The sequence below is a fragment of the Cucurbitaria berberidis genome, assembly GCF_010015615.1.
Source record: "Cucurbitaria berberidis CBS 394.84 unplaced genomic scaffold K460scaffold_1, whole genome shotgun sequence".
In the NCBI taxonomy this organism is placed as follows: Eukaryota; Fungi; Ascomycota; class Dothideomycetes; order Pleosporales; family Cucurbitariaceae; genus Cucurbitaria; species Cucurbitaria berberidis.
The window spans coordinates 6183935-6204294 of NW_024468935.1; the positions used below are offsets into that span (position 1 = coordinate 6183935).

General features: G+C 53.3%; 6 protein-coding genes across 6 annotated transcripts; 5 read left to right on the plus strand and 1 right to left on the minus strand.

The window, feature by feature from the left end:
- The first annotated feature begins 253 nt into the window (after positions 1 to 253).
- On the plus strand, positions 254 to 5693 carry K460DRAFT_42107 (uncharacterized protein). Its single transcript, XM_040938118.1, has 5 exons — positions 254 to 1412; positions 1470 to 2685; positions 2731 to 4463; positions 4533 to 4871; positions 4923 to 5693. Exons 1-5 carry the CDS (start codon positions 611 to 613, stop codon positions 5570 to 5572), a joined length of 4740 nt encoding a protein of 1579 aa, XP_040794387.1. The 5' UTR covers positions 254 to 610; the 3' UTR covers positions 5573 to 5693.
- A 276-nt stretch (positions 5694 to 5969) lies between these two features.
- K460DRAFT_362576 (S-adenosyl-L-methionine-dependent methyltransferase) lies at positions 5970 to 7229 on the plus strand. Its single transcript, XM_040932668.1, has one exon. It carries the CDS (start codon positions 6141 to 6143, stop codon positions 7038 to 7040), a length of 900 nt encoding a protein of 299 aa, XP_040794388.1. The 5' UTR covers positions 5970 to 6140; the 3' UTR covers positions 7041 to 7229.
- Positions 7230 to 8885: 1656 nt separating this feature from the next.
- On the plus strand, positions 8886 to 11655 carry K460DRAFT_42125 (uncharacterized protein). Its single transcript, XM_040938128.1, has one exon. It carries the CDS (start codon positions 9128 to 9130, stop codon positions 11606 to 11608), a length of 2481 nt encoding a protein of 826 aa, XP_040794389.1. The 5' UTR covers positions 8886 to 9127; the 3' UTR covers positions 11609 to 11655.
- A 1182-nt stretch (positions 11656 to 12837) lies between these two features.
- On the minus strand, positions 12838 to 14547 carry K460DRAFT_351708 (fumarate hydratase; the record flags this gene model as incomplete). Its single annotated transcript, XM_040931583.1, has 3 exons — positions 12838 to 13033; positions 13085 to 14102; positions 14151 to 14547. 3 exons carry the CDS (start codon positions 14545 to 14547, stop codon positions 12838 to 12840), a joined length of 1611 nt encoding a protein of 536 aa, XP_040794390.1.
- Positions 14548 to 16020: 1473 nt separating this feature from the next.
- On the plus strand, positions 16021 to 17353 carry K460DRAFT_273535 (uncharacterized protein; the record flags this gene model as incomplete). Its single annotated transcript, XM_040927888.1, has 2 exons — positions 16021 to 17133; positions 17183 to 17353. The coding sequence occupies 2 exons, from the start codon at positions 16021 to 16023 to the stop codon at positions 17351 to 17353; spliced, it is 1284 nt and encodes a 427-aa protein (XP_040794391.1).
- A 386-nt stretch (positions 17354 to 17739) lies between these two features.
- Positions 17740 to 20312, plus strand: K460DRAFT_299257 (kinase-like protein). The gene is made up of 4 exons (XM_040929793.1): positions 17740 to 18521; positions 18572 to 18996; positions 19047 to 19926; positions 19977 to 20312. Exons 1-4 carry the CDS (start codon positions 17951 to 17953, stop codon positions 20075 to 20077), a joined length of 1977 nt encoding a protein of 658 aa, XP_040794392.1. The 5' UTR covers positions 17740 to 17950; the 3' UTR covers positions 20078 to 20312.
- Positions 20313 to 20360: the final 48 nt, after the last annotated feature.

Sequence of the window (20360 nt, forward strand, 5' to 3'; positions counted from 1 at the left end):
CACCAAACGGCCTACCAACGCACATCTGCCACTAAGCGAGGGTAGCTGCAAGCCCGGTAGGAGACTAGTTTCATTTACATATGGAAAACATGTCTCTCATGAAGATCTTCACTTTTCTGGTGTATGGTAGATGTTTTCTTGTCTCCTCTCGTATTTTCCTCCATCATATGCTCCCTTGACCTATTCAAATTGTTCAGTGAACGTAGTCCCCTGTCACTTCAATACTACCTCATAATCTGTAGAGCATGTGACTCTGGGGTAGCCAGCGACAGTTGAGAGCGTACACGCACAGGCGGTGGGCGGTCAGTGTGCGCGCTGGGTGCCAAAACAGCTGTTCACGCCTTCACCTCCTCACCTCCGCCGTCGTCGGGCTGCCAAGAAACGCTCCTTCCCTCTGAGGGCTCATGGCCTCCATGTTTTTGCTCTCACCTTCTTCCGATTGCCTCAACTAAACACTTCTTTCCTTACTCTTTCCCAACCGGCGTTACGGCGTCACACGGATTGCTCTTTCCTTCTCAGGCTTGTTCACGCCCTCTTTCATCGCACAAGCTGCCGCATACTCTTGCACTTTCTGTGTTGAAGAAGTATTGTTTACGGTACTGCTCGAATCATGCCGGACTCTCCTCCACCACTGGCGACAACGCCTACGCCGGACGAACCAGCGACGATGAGTGCAGGCAAAGCGTCCGCCTCGCCTACTGAGTCCGACAAGCCCACCGCTGCATCGATGCAATCTGCAACTGTACACCAAGAGTTCGCGCCGTCTACTGGTGCTGCTATCTTCTCAACTGAGCTATGCACTCAACCTCTGCGCCCGGCCGCAGGTCCACCGTATCCGCCTGTCATTGTGCGCGGCGGTGGTGATGAGATCAAGGCTGTAGTTGACGCTGCGCATTACTGGCAAGCCAAGTTCAAATGGCAGTGCCTTTGTATCTTCCCAGGCCAGAACTGGCACATCAACGATCTGTGGGACGCTACCGATATTCACATTGAATCGGCTTCCTTCTGCCAGAAGATGTTGACATTCATTGAGCGCGACACTTATTACGCCGCGAAGCAGTTTGCCGAAGACTGGGCGCGAGTGCACTCCGACCGCTTGGACTTCGTCGGAAGTGAGAGCGCCACTGATCCCTCTGACCCGTTCGCTATTGTCGACAAGGTCTTCACCTACGGCGAGACGATCGGCTTCCCTCGAACATTTCTCTGGCACGTCGCTCACATGATGCGTACGAATATCGCAGAAATAAATGGGGCCAAAGAGGCGGCAACGGAGGCGAACCGTGGTCAGCAGCCGGTTCCTATGGAGAAACTTATAAAGGCAGCCCTCGATGCAACGGCAACGGATGCTGAAGCGGCTAGCGCGGTAAAGAGCCCATCAACGGAAACCAAAGTGCTTGTCAAGAGTGTTCCTAGTAAGAAAAACCGCAAGAAATCACGATCGCGGCCTCGCAACCTGACAGCATCGGCAGAGTCGCCTACCGTCGAAACCTCTTCTCTCACGCCAGCTATACCGCCTGCAGCAACTCCTCAAGCGCCGCCTACAGAACTACCTGCAGCACCGCCTACAGCACCACCAACAGCACCGAGCCAATCTGCCCCGCGAGCTGCTCCGAAGCGCATGCCCTCACACGGCCCTTCACAGCCTAGCTATCACACCGAGCCAATGGGTAGTAACATGGGAGGTGTGCCTCTGCCTACTATGCCCCCGCCCTACGTGCCACCCCAAAATATGAGAGGTTCACAAGCCACGCCTCGTAGCATGGGATGGGGGGAGTATCAGCCACTAACACAAGGATGGCCTGAGAACGTCTACCGCGTACCTACCGGCCCTTACTCTCGCCATGCCTCGAGTACAATGTCCAACATGCAGTCTCCGCAGTTCACTCCTGTCACGATGGGAATGGGTCAGCCGATGATGCCGCCACCCAATGCCATCCCGCCTTATGCGCAGGGTCCTTTGATGATGTCGGCACCCATGGCCCCGAATCAACACTTTGATCCTGCAATGGTTCAGCAAGGAATAATGCCTGGTCAGCCTATGCAGATGCAGGTTCCACCCATGGGACAAGCTTACGTGCACCAACCTCATCCTGCTGCCGGTGCGCGAGGAGCATCGATGGGCGACATGACTAACACCATATACTACTCAAACAACATGCCCGGTCAGCAGTGGGATGCCCGCGCACCGATGCCACGTCAAGCTAGCAACTTCAACAATGGTGGTATGCTTTACGACCCGTACAACGGCGCGAACCCCAAGTTCAACGATGCACCGGGCTACAATGGAGGCAAGAAGTCTGGTCAGAGCGGCTTTGCGAATCAGGCCGGACGGCCACGCAAGACCTCAAACCCTGGTAATCGTCCAGGGTACGGCCAGTACGGTATGGACCGGCCAGGAAATATTACTACCAGTGGAGGACGATACTCAGAGCACGGCTTTAAGAAAGGCCGCTCAGAGGATGATCCCGTTATTACACAGAATCGCTCGTCTGGTTGTCATGACACCTGGATTGGCCCGAAGAATGAGACGGTCACAGAGCTCTTCGTTGGCGACCTACCAGATGATGTGCAAGTTCACGAGCTGAAGCAACTGTTCGAGCAATTGGCAGGCATCAGCCCCAGCCAGGTCGATATCAAGCATGCGCACGAACAACACCATCACCATCGCTTGCACGCATTCATTTCGTAAGTTTTCGTGTCCAACACTATTATTCTCGCTCACAGTTGTAGATTTAGCTCAGCTTCTGATGCCAAGAAGGCGCTTCAGATACGTGATCGAAAACCACATCTCCGAGACGGTTCAGTTGCAATCGTAGTATCAGTACCTAGACGCTTCTTCCAGAAAACACCCAACTCGGTTCGAAGGGGTTCGTTTACTTCAGGCTCCTATACCGGCCCACCGCACCCTGGTCCAGTAGATGAGCGAGACGCTCGCGGTGTAACCCGGCTGACTGCGCATGATGAAGAGAGCGTGGTCACGAATCCGCACGCAGTAATCGATAGGCCTCTGTACTCTCCTCAGGACGCTAGAAGCGACCTGCAGAAGCCTGTTCGGCAGTTGGACGGCAATGACCTTGCATTGAGTGGAAGCCCTGAGGCCCGCAAGTCGAAGCCCCGCCAGAGCTCTCCCACTAAGAAAGTGGCGATGAAGGGCGAAATTTCTGTCGACGCGGAGGCTACTGTAGAAGCGGCTCCAGTAGAGAGCATCCAGGGTGTGGACACTGATCGCCCGAGCCCAGTCAAGGCCGCAGTGACTAAGAGTGAGGTGCAAGTCGCAGGACAACCAGTCGACATTCCTACTAAGGCCCTAGACCCAATGGGAGCGGATGCATCCACTCTTGGAGAGCCGTTGACCATGCTGACAGATACGTCCCAACTCGTTGGCGAAAAAGCAGAAGCTGCACACGAAGCGTCATCACAGCCTCTCGAACACGGAGAAGCCACGGAATCTCAGAACGCCAGAGAAGTGCCGCAAACCCAACCAATTGTGGAGCAATCATCTTTCGAGGTAACAGGCCCCGTGGTGAAACTTCCAGTCAAGCTTGCGGACGTTCAAGCAGTTGAACAACCTGTTGCCGAAGTTAAGGAAGTCGAAACGGAAAAGCCGAAGCAACCTATAGCGAGCCTGCTACCAGCACAAGTCGAAGATGCAGGCTCGGATGATGACTTGAAGAACGACATCAGCTTTCACTCTGCTCAGGAGTTGCAAACCGATCCTCTACGTGTGGAGCCAGAGCCAGAGCATCGAGACGAATCGATAAGTATGAACCAAGGAACCACGACCATAGAATTCTCCACGACCAAAGATTCGCCGCAGCCTGAGCCTATTTCTCCGCCACAAGCCGCAACGGAGAACATGCTACCACAGGCTCCTCAGTCACCGTCTGCGCAGCCTGGACAAGAAGCAAATATGCTGTCGGAGGCAGTGACTTCACCCCAGGATACCGAGACTTCCAGGCCACTTAGGCAAAACACCGCTGCTACACCTACACAAAACGTTGTAGCGATTCCTGTGCAGGACTTTGCACCGATGGCTGCACCTTCAGCACCTCCGGCCGTCGAGGCCCTTAGAAAGAGTGGCGCTCAACAGATACAGTCTCTCTCTCCGTTCGCAAAGCCAAGCAAGACTCAACAGAAGAAAGAGAGGGAGTCGAGGAAAAAGCAACAAAAGAAGGAGCAGGCAGAGAAGGAAGTAAAGACTAAAGCTGAGAAAGTCACGTCATCTATCAAGCTTAACGAACCGATGACTGCTGAAGCCAAAACCGAGCAGCCTCAATCCTCTAGCAGTGCATCGTCTCAGCCCGATTCTCAGGTTACGACAACGGAACTTGATCAAGCTACTATTGGTAAGGCGGCTAAAGCTCCTAAAGCCGCGAAGGGTAAGGGGAAAGCACCGATGATGGCTGTTGCGGATCAAGAAAAGAAGGCAAAGGGCGAAGGCGAGGGTAAAGGCAAAGCAAATGGTAAGCTGACTGGAGGTAATGCCACCAACATCCCCAAGGAGATCGCATCAGTAACTCATAAGAACGAAGAATCGCAGATCGTGAAGCAGGAGCTATTGACGCGGGCTCCCTCACCATCACATCATTTGTTGGGAGCCCCAGATGCACTGCCTCCTAGGGCTATTGGTGTGGGCGTGGAGGGCCGCCAAGTTGATCCGCCGGATATGGTCTCTCCCGGTTCTCCAGTGAAACCAATCGACACACAGGCCCCTTCGAAGAAGAAAGCGCCCATTCCCGCTGTACCGCACCTCCTTCTCCCTCCTAACAGGCCCTCAACTCACGGTAAAGGTTCTCTCGTCAGCGCGACCGGGGTCTCAAATCCCTCGTCTTTGACCACAGCGGACAATGCGCCCACAGCTTCCGAGCAAGGTAAATGGTATGCATATATTTCACCATTTCATTCGCTGATCAATGATACAGATACATCCCAAATCAAGAAACCACGTGGCACTTCTTCAAGCGCCAGCTCTGTAACAATAGAACATGGTAATGACTCTACAAGCATGAAATATCCCAGGACTGCAACCATTTCCGAAATCAAATCTGATATTCTTTCCCTCCTCGCTAAACGTCGAGCCGAAATTGATAAAGCTGAGGCTGCTCAAGCTGAGGCTGTTCAAGCTGAGGCTGTTCAAGCTGAGGCTGTTCAAACCGACGCAGTTCAACTCGACACCCCTCAAGAGCAGGCCCCCAAGAAAAAGAAGAAAAAGAACAAAAAGAAAACAAAGAAGCCTGCTGATACGCCTGTCGAACCTAACGAGACTGGCAAGGCTGCCGAGCTTGCTGACACCGCTCAACCTGCTGAAGTCGCGTCTGCAATCAGTGTCATCAATTCGGATTCTGCTTCTGGGGACGATGGGATTGATGAGGATTACGACTTCTATGATCCTTTCTCCTCGCAAATGACGCATATCGATGCCATCAGGAGGGGTTTGAAGAACCCAAACTCTTATTATGCTCAGGTCAATGCGGCGATGGCGGCTGATAAGGAAGAGGCAGAAGCTAAAGCCGAAGCTGATGAGGCAAAGAAGGTACGTGCCAGCTTGTACAGATTATTTGAGAGTTACTGACTGATAGCTTAGCTGTCTGAGGTGTCTGTCATGCGTCACATCGAAAGCTACACGAGAGAGAACCCCAGTAAGTAGAAGCTTCTCAACTCGACACCAGCTAGAATTTCCTGGACCTCTCGCTACACGTAGGCTGTTGCGTCACATTGCTTTCTTTACGACGGGTTCGAACCTTCTTACACTGTGGGGATGATCGTTATCGAGGTCTAATGGCGTGCTCTTTCTGCTTCATGTCTTGTAGGATATGGTGAATAATGATTACCCTTTTGAAAGACCAAATTTATTCTCTGTGCTTCACCTTTCGGACGTAGTTACGGTTGATCATCGGACTCTAGACAGGCTCGACATTACATTTGATGATTTAATATGGCTCGGCTGAGTGACTTATCGCTGTTGAGATGCGGGGTAGAGCTACTCTGAACGCAGAAACTATCACCTATGACATCAATGCTGACCTGGGGCAGCCATCCGGTTATCTTTTGCATAGCTCGAGAACACGAAGATTGGCATCTTTAAAGAGTGTCATCCGTTGAAAGCCATATTCTGACATCCCCCAGGGAGCTTCGTGACTATGACTTCGTCGCAGCCCTCTTCATACAAGCAAGGCTACCACCACGCTGTCACTGCGAACCACAAGATCCGCACCGCCGAGCTTGATGGCGCTTTCCTCCTTCCTTACCTTAAGCCACACTTTCATATCCTCGACGTAGGCTGTGGGCCCGGCAGTATCACCACGAGTTTCGCAAAATATGTGCTAGAGGGCTCAGTCATAGGCGTCGACCTCTCGGACGAGATTATTGATCAGGCCAAGGAGCATTTGAACAGCCATGATCCCAGGCCAAGTAACGTCAAGTTCGAGGTGGGAAACGTGGTGGAAGGCTTGCAGCAGTTCCAAGACGGAACGTTCGACGTAGTCTTCTGCAACCAAACGCTACTTCACATTCCCGAGCCGGTCAAGGCATTGAAAGAAATGAGGCGCGTGTGTAAGAAAGGTGGCCTTGTAGCATGTCGCGAGGGGATCTGGCCGTTTCGCTACTATCCAGAGCTACCTGGGTTCGCAGTTTTCCTAAAGTTCTTCTGGCTGTTCATCCATGGGCCACCTACCAACTCATCGCCATCTTCATCATCTGCCCCAGCGGCATGGTCAGACACGATTTTAGGCAGTGGTCCCTATCCGTCCAACCACCGCTCTGGCTCATACGTCCACGTGTGGGCGCGACAGGCCGGCTTCGACCCGGCAAAGATCAAGAAGGGTGCTGGTGTGCATACGTTAGCTACACCAGAGGAGAGAAAATTCCTGGCTGGTGTCATGGTGGGTAGGATTGAGCAGGCGGGGCATAGGGAAAAGTTCCTAGATCTTGGGGCGACTAAGGAGGAGGTTGATGAGATGGTTAGGGCGTGGAGGGAGTGGGAGGAGGATGTGGACGGGTGGGTTGCGAATGTGAACTCCGAGGTGGTTTGTTGGAACTGATCCAGATGCGTCGAGAGGGGCGCTAGAATTTTATAGTGGGTTGACAGCGGGAGAGGTATACCTATGTGGGACTCGATTTCCTCTGTGGATGAATGCGATCTAGCTATCTTTTACTAAGCTTGTGCTAGCCGTGGTTGATTCCGTTGTAATTTTGTATCTCTCTCGAACGAATGAAAGTACACCGGCGTACACGTCGTCTTGCGGTTGCTGCCCTGCGTTGAAGTAGAACCCCAAGGCCATTAAATGGCTCCTTCAGGTGCCAAAGAGGCTGGTACATAAGGGGCGTAGCTGTCCGCGACCTACAGCGTCTCGTCAGTAAGTAGTTGGTGTGGAGCCTAACTAGCCACGGTAAAGATTATTGTCATCAATTCTCTTCGCTCATATCTGAGCTCTGCTAAGTGATATATCGGGCCGAAGTTCGCAAAGACCCAAGCTGCATTCTGTTGCTGTTGAAGAGTCACACATCAAGCACCTGCAGATCGACGTAAATACATAGCTTCGGATAGGCCACTGCCGCATACGCATACACGAATGTCGTGATGCTCTAACGCCGCCAACAACCGCGATCCATCTCGATTTCGTCCATGCAGCTTCTCACGATTGGCGCGTTCGACGTCACTCAGTCCGCGTGACGGTTGCTAGGAAATGGGGTCGCCGCGCGACACAGGAGCAGGAAAGCCATCCGGATGTCGTGATAGGCTAGACTGCGATGTACATGTATACAACTATGCACTCAAAAACGCCGTGGGATTGGACACTACTGATGCCTGCGACAATGTGCAGATACCGGCTGGATATTCTGGGCACGAAATGGCACGAAATAGGTGGACATTCGCTGGGCTGGAAAACGCCAAAGTGATACGAAGCGGCAGTGGTTTTGAGAAAGCTACCTACGACCTCAGGAGTCGTCTGAGAGGCCAAAGCGCCAAAGGCGCTTAGCCTTGTTGGAACTAGCGAAGTAAATACGCGTTTTAGCTAGGCTTATTGTGGACAAGGCTCACTTCCGCTGTGCTGTATGCATCGTTGTGCCCTCGAACTCCGCCTCCCCTTACTCCACGAAAACAACTGAGAAGGCAGTTCCTGTTACCTTGTCCTTGCATATCTTGACCTTTCATTCGTCCGGGCTAGAGGCGTGGTGAGACCGCCAGTCAGCAAACGACCTGTCACCCCATCGCTATGTGCATCCACATTTCAGAATGCAAGGATCTTCTTCGGCCAATTGCATTCACTCCCGGTTTCCTGTCTCGAGGGATCTTCCTGGTGGGGATTTGCCCGTTATGCACTTGACACACGCCGACGCCGCCACATTGATGAAATGAGAAATGGGCCGGTGCTCTTTCGATGACGGCAGCCCCTGTGTGCATTGGCCAGCTAGGGGGAAGACTGCCGCTTTTCAGCGACATACTAATCGTGTGAACAAGATCCTAATTGCTTGCAGTTTGAAGGGTGCCTGACGAGAGCTCTACCATACACACCTCTGCGGGGCATCTGCATACCGTGCTACATTGGCGGTGTATGTGTATGCGCTTGCATAACCCCGGGCCACTTCGCGATGCTCGAGCACATACCGTCCTTTTCGACCTCGAACACCTTGACTTACCCATCGACCTCTCCTGGTAGAGCATCTGCATTCTGACGCAGCAACCGTCTGCGTGATATCACGCAGATCAAAGCTTTTATTCTTCTCATCAACATTCCAAGGAACCATGCAGTCGAGAGAGGCGGAAGAGCTCTCACCTGCTTCACGATTAGCAGACAGGCTACCACTGTCGCTCTGTTCAGGTGAGTTAAATTCCCGTCCCAAGATCCCAAGGTAGTAACACGTATGGCATGGCTGACAACAAGTAGAGAACCAAGATGTCTCCGGCACACCCAGCAAAACCCCTCCTCGCTCAGCAACCTCAAGCCTGGCTAGGGATACAGCGTTTCCTCCTACGCCCACGTCCGTCACTGATCTCAAATCTTTCCTTTGGGAGAAGTCTGATTGCAACTATACCAAGCGGAAGAGATCGGACAGCCACAATGGCAGCGATGACGAAGACGTTAATCTTGCAAGGCAGTCTAGACGAAGACGGATTGCTGATTCCATGGCCTCGGCACTCGAGCCATTACATGAGACACTGGATGAGACAGTGGAGAAATTGGAAGAAAGAATGACTGGTTCCTTATCAGGGTTCAATAATGAGCTTTTGAAGGCAGGCGAGGAGTGCACAGAGAAGCACAAGCGGCAATCTCAAAAGCTCGAAGCCCTAGAGACCCGTGTTGAAAAGGCTGAGCAGGGCCTCAACATAGAAGCATCACCGCAAGACGTGATAAGGCGGATTAAAAATATCGACGAACGCATAACCGACATCACTACGCGGCAAACGACAGTAGACATCCTCGGTCAAGATAATGCGAAGCTGCTACGAAGAACAATCACGCGAGACGACGCGCACATGCTTCTCGACCCTGTGAGAGAAGATATTAAAAACACCAAAGACACTATGAGAACAACCCGGGTGGTATTCGATCTCAGGCTGAAAGCCGTCGAAGATGCTAAAGAGACTGTGAAAGCGACTCAGACGGAATTCGATCACAGGCTGAACGCTGTTGAAGATGCTAAAGAGACTATGAGAGCGACTCAGACGGAATTCGATGAGAGACTGAACGCTGAAGGTCAGAATAGGGAAAATCTCAGGTGTGACCTCACTTTGAAGATGGGAACGCATCGGATCGAAACGGATAGCAAGATCACTAAACGCTTCGACGAGTTCGAGGGAAAGAACATTGTGCCACTCCGGACCGACATTACCAAACTGCAGTCTACTACTAAATTGCACGATGAGAAAATCCTCGAACTTTCAAAAGACCGCCTTCGCCGCGCAGCAGAAACACCAACCTTGGAGAGTGTGAATGAACTTCAAGTATCGCACAACGGGTTGTCCGACAATGTCGCCAAAGTCAAAGCAGACGTCCTACAAGTCGATGGCAAGGTTACTGCTCTCCAGGAGTCTTTCGACAAGCATGCCCTGCAAGTATCCTCACACCATAACCAGTTGGAGAGACTCGAGGAAGCCATTCTCAAGAAGGTTGATCCACCGAGTGAAACCGCTAAGAGTCCTGCGCATTCTTCGCCTACCCAAACATCGTCTACTCAATCTTCGTGTAACCACACTAGGGAGCAAAAGATCTATTGGTCGTATGAGGCGGGTAAACGAAATGTAGAACATCTTAAGTGTCACCAAAAGAAAATCCAAAAAATAAAAGCAAAGACCGAAGTTCAACGCGAAATAATCGATGGTTGGGACGAGCGCATCATGAAGGTGCAGGCGGACTTGGAAAAGAAATATGATGAGCGCATCAAAGAAATGAAAGAGCAACATGATGTAGAGAAAGCAGCTATGAGTGCCCGCCTTGACGGAGCACTTGCGACTATGCAGTCCATGGCGTCCGATATCAGAGCGTTGAAAGACGACCAACAACCCATGCCCGCCATGGTTACCGATCTTCGTCGCCAAATCGAGCAGGAAGTCGAGGTGCGACAACATAAGACCGAATTGCTCGACAGCCGTGTCGACGAAGTCTCGGGCGTGGCTCTAGCAATCCGGGATGTTCTGTTCCCTGAGCTTCGACAAGAGCTGGAGGATCGAGTCCAAACAGTCTTAACTACTACTCAACAGGATTCACAGCACAATATCGACACCGGGAAGCAAGCTCTTGAGGATCTCCGGACTGAGGTGAAGGGGCAGATTGACGAGGTAACGAGCCGATCAAGCTTGGCTGAGGCGTCTTTAGAATCACGCATAGAGAAGAGAGCGGATGCAATCGAGGAGAAGACAACTGGTGTGCTCGATGTATTGGGACAACGTGTCACTGACCTTGAGGGCGCGACAAAGGCAGCAGAAATGGTGGCTGAAGCCTCATCGGCAACACTCGCAGCGGTCAAGGAGCGCATGACTGATCTCGAATCTGCAAGTGAAGCATCCAAGGCAGCGATTGAGGCCTTGTCGGCAGCATTCGACCTTCTAAATGGACTTGTAGCTGATCTCGAATCTGCAACCAAGGCAGCGCCGTCAGCATTCGCGGCCAAATTGGCAAAAACAGAACAATTCAAGAGTCTCCAGAACGAGGTCGATACCTTAACCTCAAACCGCGAAACAAACGACACCGATCTCCGTAACATTCGGCGACGCCTGGAGAGAATAGAAGCGAATCCTCAGCCAGTGCTTGGTGAATATGTGACGAGTGCACAGTTCAATGGACTACAGAGCTGGTGTCGAACCCAATTCAGTGGCACCAAGGCCGACCTAAAGAAGGACATGAAGCAGAGGGTTCACTCAATAGAGCAGGATGTCGAGCGGGTGAAGAAGGAGGTCGAGCAGACCAAGCAGGAGGTTGAGCAGGTCAAGCACCAGGTTGATAATGACGCCTCTGCTTACACTACGGTAAGGTTTCTCGGTGCCATGCGACGATACTCAGCTAATAGTCGAACAGCTTGTCAACAAATTTCCACAACTTGCAAACCCAGCAACAACGGCTGCTTATCCCTCGCCACGAACAAGCTTGAGCCCACTGATGGCATCTAACCCACAGCAGCAGTCTGCCCTTGCCGCGTCTAATAGTGTCCCTGCAAGAAAGGCCAAGGCACCTTCAAATTTAAAGCAATCCCCGCAACAGAGCTCACCACAAATTCAACAACAATACCCGCAGCAGTTGCAACAACAAAATGACCCGCGTTTCCAGCAACAGAGTCCCCAGCAGGCCCAAGAACAAATCCTCCAGGAGTACCAGCAACCAACCCTCCAGCGGAGCAATCCGCGACTTAGTCAGCAGTTCCAGCAGCAAAACGTTCAGCACGTCCAACAGCAAAACCACCAGGAGTACCAGCAGCAACTCCAGTTCCAACAGTTCCAGCAAAGCTCTCGGCGGTCCCAGCAACAAAGCCCTCAGCAGAGCGCACAACAAACAGCCCAGCTGCAATCCCCTACCACATCCCAACATACGTTCCCCAGAAGCTCCTTTTCCGACCCGCCCCTTGACACGTTCTCCGTTCCTGGGAGATTCACCCTGTCGTCAAGCCAGTCCCTGTCGGCGCCGCAGCTCCACGCCCCCACAACGCAAGACTTGACGGCTGCGCAAATTCAAGCGACTGCTAGGTACATGGGCCCGAACCTCCATAACCCGTAGTCGCATTCTGGGAACTGTGTGATGTGTGGAGTTGAAGCACGGTGAAGCGGAGGTCTAGGAATGGCCTTGTACATTAGTAAAAGTGTGCGGTGCTCAATGAGACGAAGGGAAGTAAATACGCAGAAGCGATGTTATTGTTTTGTCACCGACACGGTTTGCATCTTACAGTCTTGCACATAGTTGGCGAAAAAGCGAGGAGTTCTTGGTTTTCTGGTTGGACAAGGAATTAGGGGTTCTGGGATCTTTTCGTGGGTACCGAGGGAGTGTCATGGTGTTGTTTTAGCTGCTAGTGATACCCCCAACCTTGTTTCTTGGAATAAGGCGAATACGCAGATGCAGTACTTAGGATTGGCTAAAGAGTACTGAGTTATTTGGTTAGCTTAACTGTTGCATGCTTTTCATGTTGTGTCTGAACAAGTTGCATGCAGTGGAGCGCGCCACGGCTTTGAATATTGCACTGCATCATGTAGTACACCCTTCGACTATGATTCACAAAAATCGTAGAGATCGTGGGGATGACTGCAAATCGTCTTCAAAAAGACCATGTCGTTTTTTTTCGGAATCAAGAAGGGCTTGCTCTGTTTATATACAAAAATTTACATTTTCATGTTTTACTTTTTAGATCCGTTTACGACTTGGGCTGGTATGCCTTTGGGGCAATCATCAGCTCGGGCTTGACGTGCTTGTCGAAGTCCTCTTCGCTGATGACCTTGAGCTCCAGCGCGGCTTCCTTTAGGGTAAGGCCTTTCTTATGTGCGTGCTTCGCGGTCTTGCTGGCGGCATCGTAGCCGATGACGGGGTTGAGGCAGGTGACTAACATTAGACTGTATTTAATTAGAGAAAGTCCTGGTAGAAGATTGCTGAGCACGACTTACCTTTCGCTCATTATCGAGCTAATGCGCTTCTCGTCGGCCTCGAGACCTGCTACAAGGTTCTTCTCGAAACTCGTCATGGCGTCCGCGAGCAGACGGGAGCTGTGGAGCAGGTTGCGGATCATGACGGGCTTGAAGACGTTCAGCTCGAAGTTACCCTGGGAGCCTGCAAAAGTAGTAGCGACGTGGTTACCAAAGACCTGCGCGCAGACCATGGTCAAAGACTCGCACTGGGTGGGGTTGACCTTGCCGGGCATGATGGAGGAGCCGGGCTCGTTTTCGGGGAGCTTGAGCTCGCCGAGACCGCATCGTGGGCCAGATCCGAGGAAGCGAATATCCTGGGCGATCTTGAAGAGGGATGTGGCGAGGGTGTTGAGCTGGCCATGCGCTTCGACGACGGCATCGTGAGCAGCCAGGGCCTCAAACTTGTTCGGTGCGGTGATGAATTCGTGGCCGGTCATCTTGCTGACTTCCGAAGCAATGTCCTCTGCAAAGCCCTTGAAGGTGTTGATTCCAGTTCCGACAGCCGTTCCACCCTGAGCCAGCATCTTCAAGCGCGGGAGAGACGTCTTTATCCGCTCGATGCCAAAGTCTAGCTGCTGCACGTAGCCTGAAAACTCCTGGCCCAGTGTCAGGGGTGTAGCATCCTGCAAATGTGTCCTGCCAATCTTGATGAGGCTCTCCCACTGCTCGCTCTTCTTCTTCAGGGCGTCTCGCAGGCTGGCCAGGGCGGGGAGGAGGGACTCCTCGAAGTCGAGAACGGCGGCAATGTGCATGACGGTCGGGAAGGTATCGTTTGACGAGGCGGACATGTTGACGTGATCGTTGGGGTGGACAGGCTTCTTGGAGCCCATTGTCCCGCCGAGGATCTCAATGGCGCGATTGGAGATGACTTCGTTGGCGTTCATGTTGGACTGCGTGCCAGAGCCCGTCTGCCAGACGACGAGGGGAAAGTGGTCGATAAGCTTGAGGGAGGCAACCTCCTCAGCGGCCTGCTGAATAGCCTTTCCCAGCTTCGGGTCTGGTGGTGGTTAGTAAGATAGCGTGGAGCGTCCCAGAGATGCCGTACCCAGCCCATACTTGATGTTGACCGTGGCCGCCGCGCCCTTGAGGATGCCAAACGCGCGCACGATTGGCGGCGGCATGCGGTCCTGGGGCTGGTTTATCTTGAAGTTCTCCAGCGAGCGCTCCGTCTGGGCTCCCCAGTACTTGTCTGCGGGCACCGTGATGTCGCCAAAGGCATCGCTCTCGGTTCGCGTGTTGGCCATGCTGCTGGTGAAGCTGAACTGGCGGGTTTGGAAGAGAGTCTGTGTCTTCAATGGCGTGTATCTGCTCGGCTGGCGGTTGAAGGTGGAGAGCGAGCGTGTACTGCGGGCGCAGGTGAGGGAGGGGTTCGCCTTCGCATGTGCCAGTGACGGTACTGCCCCGGCCTCGGCAGCCCGAACGAAGCTCCGCGCGCGGAACATGGTGGCCTTGGGAGAGAAAGGTGGTGCAGTGGGTTATGGAGGGAGGGAATGGGGACGCGCAATTGGCGGTGAGGCACTCAATTGAACAAAAAAGCACAAGTCGTAGGGGCGACGGGTCAAAAGTTTGGAGACTGCCAGTGTCTCCACGAAAAAAAGCCGGGGCCGTGCTTCCGAGCTTGTCCCGGTCCTTTTCCGCCCACGCCCACGCCCAGCAGTTCAAAATAGTCCAAGACGAGAACGCGTCTCCATGACCACTCCACCCTTTCGAAACCGCTGCTCGGCTGCTCTTGTATCCCGCTCTCCTCTTGTGTCGGCCCTCTAGAATCCGCGACTCCCGTTGCTCAGAGTTAGTTGCACCGCTCTGGCTAGCCACACTGTCTCTCTACTTCTCGCTGCCCCCATGGATGTATGGGAATGGATGTATCTGTATCCTCCCTTGACTGACGGCAGGCTGCATGGCTCCCGCGGCTACTGGACATCTCCGACTGCGTCCTGAACCGACTGTCTTCAGGACATGGTGCTCATAGAATGAATGCCTGTTAGATGGTGGTTGATCACACATCCGCGCTTGGCACAGGACGCCCACCCTGTTGAGTGAAACATACCTCGTACCTAGACTGTCGTCCTTGGCTCAGCACTTCCGTCCGGGTCGCCGTCATCGGTAGGGCGCTGAGCCCAAGGCATTGGCCAGTAAGTATAGCCCTCGTCGTTTTGGACGCTCCGGAGTCGAGAGGGCGTACAAGAGACGACGGTCTACTAAGTTGCTGCACTCGCCCGCTCGCTCCTCGCTCAGCGTGACGCCCTGGAGCATGACGCTGCGGCATCAGGTTGCCGCCAGTGCGTCCGCTCCTTGCGCGCAGCCGTCCTTGACCAGAGGGAGCCCGCTCCCGAACCACAGGCCATGATTAGATTAATCGCTGCGAGTCAAGCGGACAGCAGCTGACTTTGCTCGCTCGCTCGCTTTACCAGCCCGCCTCCACTCTTCTTTCCCATCACTGCGTGGCCGCCCTCCACCATCCATCCACGGTGCCAACGTAACATCCCGATCCTCGAGCTAACACTGTTTAACCCCTCACCTTTATGCCGCCCGTCTCCCACTTCCTCACCGACCAACAGACCCCTTCCTCTGCTCGTCGTCTTTGCTCTCTAGCCACTGTCTTGCCTCTGCGGCTCGTTGCTGAGCCTGTGAATCACCAGAACCAACCCTTTCACCGCCCGCACTTGCTACCCTACACCCAAGGCCCCGACCGCTCTACGAATGACCCATAGAGCCTTCTTCTACTGCTGTACAAAGCTCGAGTAACGACTACCAGAACCCAAAGACCACGGCTCCTTTAGAGCACTTCAGCCTCGATACTTCAGCGAGCTTGACCCCCACCAAGTCTAGACTGACGTTCTACTACGCACGGAGTAGACGTCAGCAAACCGTGCGTGGCAGAGGGAGATTCAAACATCGACTCCAACAAAGCGCACATGGCCGAGTCAAATTACAGCACGCCTTTATGGGGTTCAATTTCGACAGGTCCCGGAGCCCAAGGTCCAGAGTTGTCTGCCCCGCTTCTCTCAGCACATGCACTCCCATTTCCACAATCATTCACACCTCTGCCATACGAGGCTCCGTACGGCTCCAGCAGCAACCCAGCCATGTCTCAGTTCCCCGATGCCTCGACCGTGCCATTCAGTAATCAGGCCGCACAAGGACGTTCACCTTATCCGCTCGACGGTAGCCAGCAAATGTACTATCCTCCTCGCATGTATCCGTTCCTTCCGGCACATCCAAGACCACCTCCAGCTTTCCGAAACGGATCGAATTACCCGCGTGTCGACTTGGGTGGGCCTCCTGATGCTGGCGACCTCTACTCCAGGCCTGAACATCCCTTGCTCCGCGGGCCTCAGCCTTTCTTTCCTTCATATCCTACTGGCTACGAAGCGCCCTTGTCGCCCCCAACAGGTCAGACTCCATTTCCTCGACGGCAGCATTACTCGACAATGGGACCAGGTCCACCTCCACATTACTTTGGCCAGGAACCCGTACGAGGGCCCAACGGTGGGCCCCCAGATCTGCCTCGCCATGTCCAGTCGCCTAACCGGAGAGCACCACAACAAGAGCCATACCAGCCCAATAGTCGACCATACAATACGACAGAACGGCGCTCGTCATTGTTCCTTACCGCGCAGGGCCGCCGCTCAGATCGAAGCATCTCTCCAAGAACATCGAACCGCCGCAGTTTCGACAGATATTCTTTTGACATGCCACAATCGAGCACGTCGTCTGATGCCGAGGAAGCCGCTGCTCGTGCGCCACCATCAAACCGTATGAGGCATCGGCCGAGAGAGGTGCGGCCACGATTCATGGGCCACCACCAACATTTTGATCCTAACATTGCCACTCCCCGACAGATCCAGGACTTGAAGGACAAGCTTCCCCGCCGCCTGCCGGGCAACCTTCCAGAAGAGACATCCAAATCCTGTGACATTTGCCAGAAGGACTATTCGAGGACACAAGTGCAGCTGTCCGAGGAAGAAGAAGTGGCTGTAGAGCTGCCTTGTGGCCATGTTTTTGGGGAGTTCTGCATCTTTCAATGGGTATGTGCGGAAACTCGACATGATTGGATATTTCCTAACCAGACGCTAGTTTGACACTTGCAAAACGCACAAGAATAAGGTCACCTGTCCGATGTGCCGGAAGCTGCTAATTGAGCCGTCGCGATACCATCCAGCGTTGCTCAATGCCATCTCGCGTGGTGGGCAGGCGTTCCAGGAGCTGCTTGCCAACGAACTTCGAGGCGACTTTTCTCACATGTAGATTTTGGGTAGAGAGAGAACGGGACTGCATCACACAAGCGACTGTTTCTGACGAGATATGAAATAACGACCTCTTAGCATACTTTTGCCACGGTTCTGCATGGGCGAAGCGGCAGTCACGAGCTATGATATCATTGTTTGGCCTTGTCACGGCCCGTCATGGGCGTTTCTGCGGGCGTGGGCGTTAAGGCGTGGGTGCACATAGTGCGTAATATTGGGTGCATTGGCTAGCTGAAGTTGGATCTGTAGATATTTATAACGAGGATACGGAGATATGTACAAAGACATGTTGTTGTCAAATAACCATCCTGTTGAAGCTGAGAATGGACCCACTCTTGACGCAAGCTTGGAATGATTCGTTGCCCGGAGCAGCCCTAGCCCAAAACACAACCACCCCGCAGATCAACAAACTGGACAACGGCTGCATCTTGCATGCTACTTGACACCTGCAGTCGCTCGACCCTGAAAAAAAAATATTCCAGTCGCTTTCTAGGCAATTGCTTGTGCTTGTTCTGGTCGCTCTACTGCCTCGCTCTTCCCACTCTCCTCGCAGCGCCAGCTGCTGCCCCGCAGTCGTTCATTCCCAGTCGCGCCCAACATGAACAACATGACAGAGTCGAATGGAGATGGCTTTCAGCTGCCCGTTCCTCCTCCACCACTCCATACTCGCGGCAGCGACATGGATCGACCAGGCACGCCTCAAGAGGGCTTCACCAGCCCACAGCAGACGCCCCAAGGCAGCCCAAGCAAATCCCACCAGCCGCCGGGCGCCTTCGATCTACCTCATGTTTTCGAGAATGCCATGAGACTGTTGCCGACCATCGGCTCTCCCTCCAAGTCGAAACCCGGGACACCCACCTCGCCCAACAAAGCAAAGTTGCAGACCGGAGATGACGTCGACTACTCTTCCCACGACCTCACCACGCTAACTTCAGGAGGCCCTCCACGCAGGTCGAACAAGGAGAACACGCCACCAAGTAGCCGTCTAGGCCTGCAGAAGGAACCTGGCCATCTTACCCAAGCCGCACAATCGCGCCAAGACCCATACCGGACGCGCGAGGCAGAGCAATCGACGCGGTATCTACACGGCCCGCAGCGTCTCTCGGCCGAGGAGCTGGAGAAGGCCAGGAAGCCAGCAGTCAAGCGTCTTGCCAACGTGACTCAGCTGTGTGAGTAGTTGGTCCATAGCCATTGCTCGACATGACTAACAAATGTGCAGACTTCCTCGACTACTACTACGATCTCCTCACCTACGTGCACACGCGTCAGAACCGTCTTTCTCAATTCAAGGCTCAGAATCCTCTTCCCCCTGCAACACAAGCAGCAGAGTACAATGACGCCCTCACACAGTACCTGGGTCGCGAGCGAGCCAACCTGCGCAAGCGACGTACTCGACTAAGGCAGGGTGATTTCCAGATTCTGACGCAGGTTGGCCAGGGAGGCTATGGACAGGTTTACTTGGCCCAGAAGAAGGATACGCGCGAAGTGTGCGCGTTGAAGGTCATGAGCAAGAAGTTGTTATTCAAGCTGGACGAGGTTCGCCACGTCTTGACTGAGCGCGACATTTTGACCTCCGCTAAGAGCGAATGGCTCACCCGCCTGTTGTATGCTTTTCAGGATGACAAGAGCATTTACCTTGCCATGGTATTTCCCCTCTCATACACCTTGGCGACCAACAAGTCTAACAAAGCTAGGAATACGTCCCCGGAGGCGACTTCCGCACGTTGCTCAACAACACTGGCGTACTGCACAACCGACATGCGCGCTTCTACATTGCCGAAATGTTCTCCTGCGTCGACTCTCTACACCAGCTTGGATATATTCATCGTGATTTGAAGCCGGAGAACTTCTTGATCGACAGCACAGGACACGTCAAGTTGACCGACTTTGGTCTGGCAGCAGGTATACTTGCACCCGCAAAGATTGAATCAATGCGCGTCAAGCTAGCGTCGGTCAGCGACGTAATCGCGCCATTTGGACGTCCTATCGAAGAGCGATCGGCAGCCCAGCGTCGAGATAACTACCGTTCCCTTCGCGAACGAGACGTGAACTACGCAAAGAGCATCGTCGGAAGCCCAGACTACATGGCTCCCGAGGTGCTAAAGGGCGACGAGTACGACTTCACCGTTGACTATTGGAGCCTGGGATGCATGCTATTTGAAGCCCTGGCCGGCTACCCACCGTTCGCTGGTGCCACAGTGGATGAGACCTGGCAGAATCTGAAGCAGTGGAAGAAGGTGCTACGCAAGCCCGTCTACGAAGATCCGTCCTACTTCCTATCGAAGCGGACTTGGGATCTTATCACACGACTTGTAGCATCGAAAACATCGCGCTTCCGCGGCATCTCTGAGATTCACGCACACCAGTATTTTGCTGAGGTCGACTGGACCAAATTGAGAGACAACAAGGCCCCATTCGTCCCAGAGCTAGATAGCGAGACTGACGCCGGGTACTTTGACGACTTTGGCAGCGAGGCTGATATGGCCAAGTACAAGGAAGTGCATGAAAAGCAGGCTGCCTTGGAGGCCATGCAGGACCGCAATGATCAGATGGGCAAGGGTCTATTTGTTGGCTGTAAGTGCAATGCCCCTTGAGATTGCAGTCCATCGCTAATCGCATTGCAGTCACCTTCCGTCACAAGAAGACGGCCGACGAGAATGGCAAGCCTTCAAGTCCAAGAAAGCCACTGCCCACCGTCGATGAGAGTTTCGGTACCATCTTCTAGAGTACTTTGATCCGTTCTGCGCCACAGCACTGGTTGCGTTGGCTTTTCCTTACCCTTCCCTACCCTTCACATACCATGCAGGGATCATTTGAAACACTTGAATTTTTTGGTTTGAAACGAGTAATGAGGCGGACAACTGAAGCGACGGTTACTGGAATAGGGCACGATGTTATCGTTTTGCGCTGGTTTGATAGATTTGGCGTTGGGGCTAAGCATACGTCAGTCCGGGTGAAGGAGCGCGTTACCTTGCGTTGCTAAACATAGCGTGTATTAGTAGGAAATG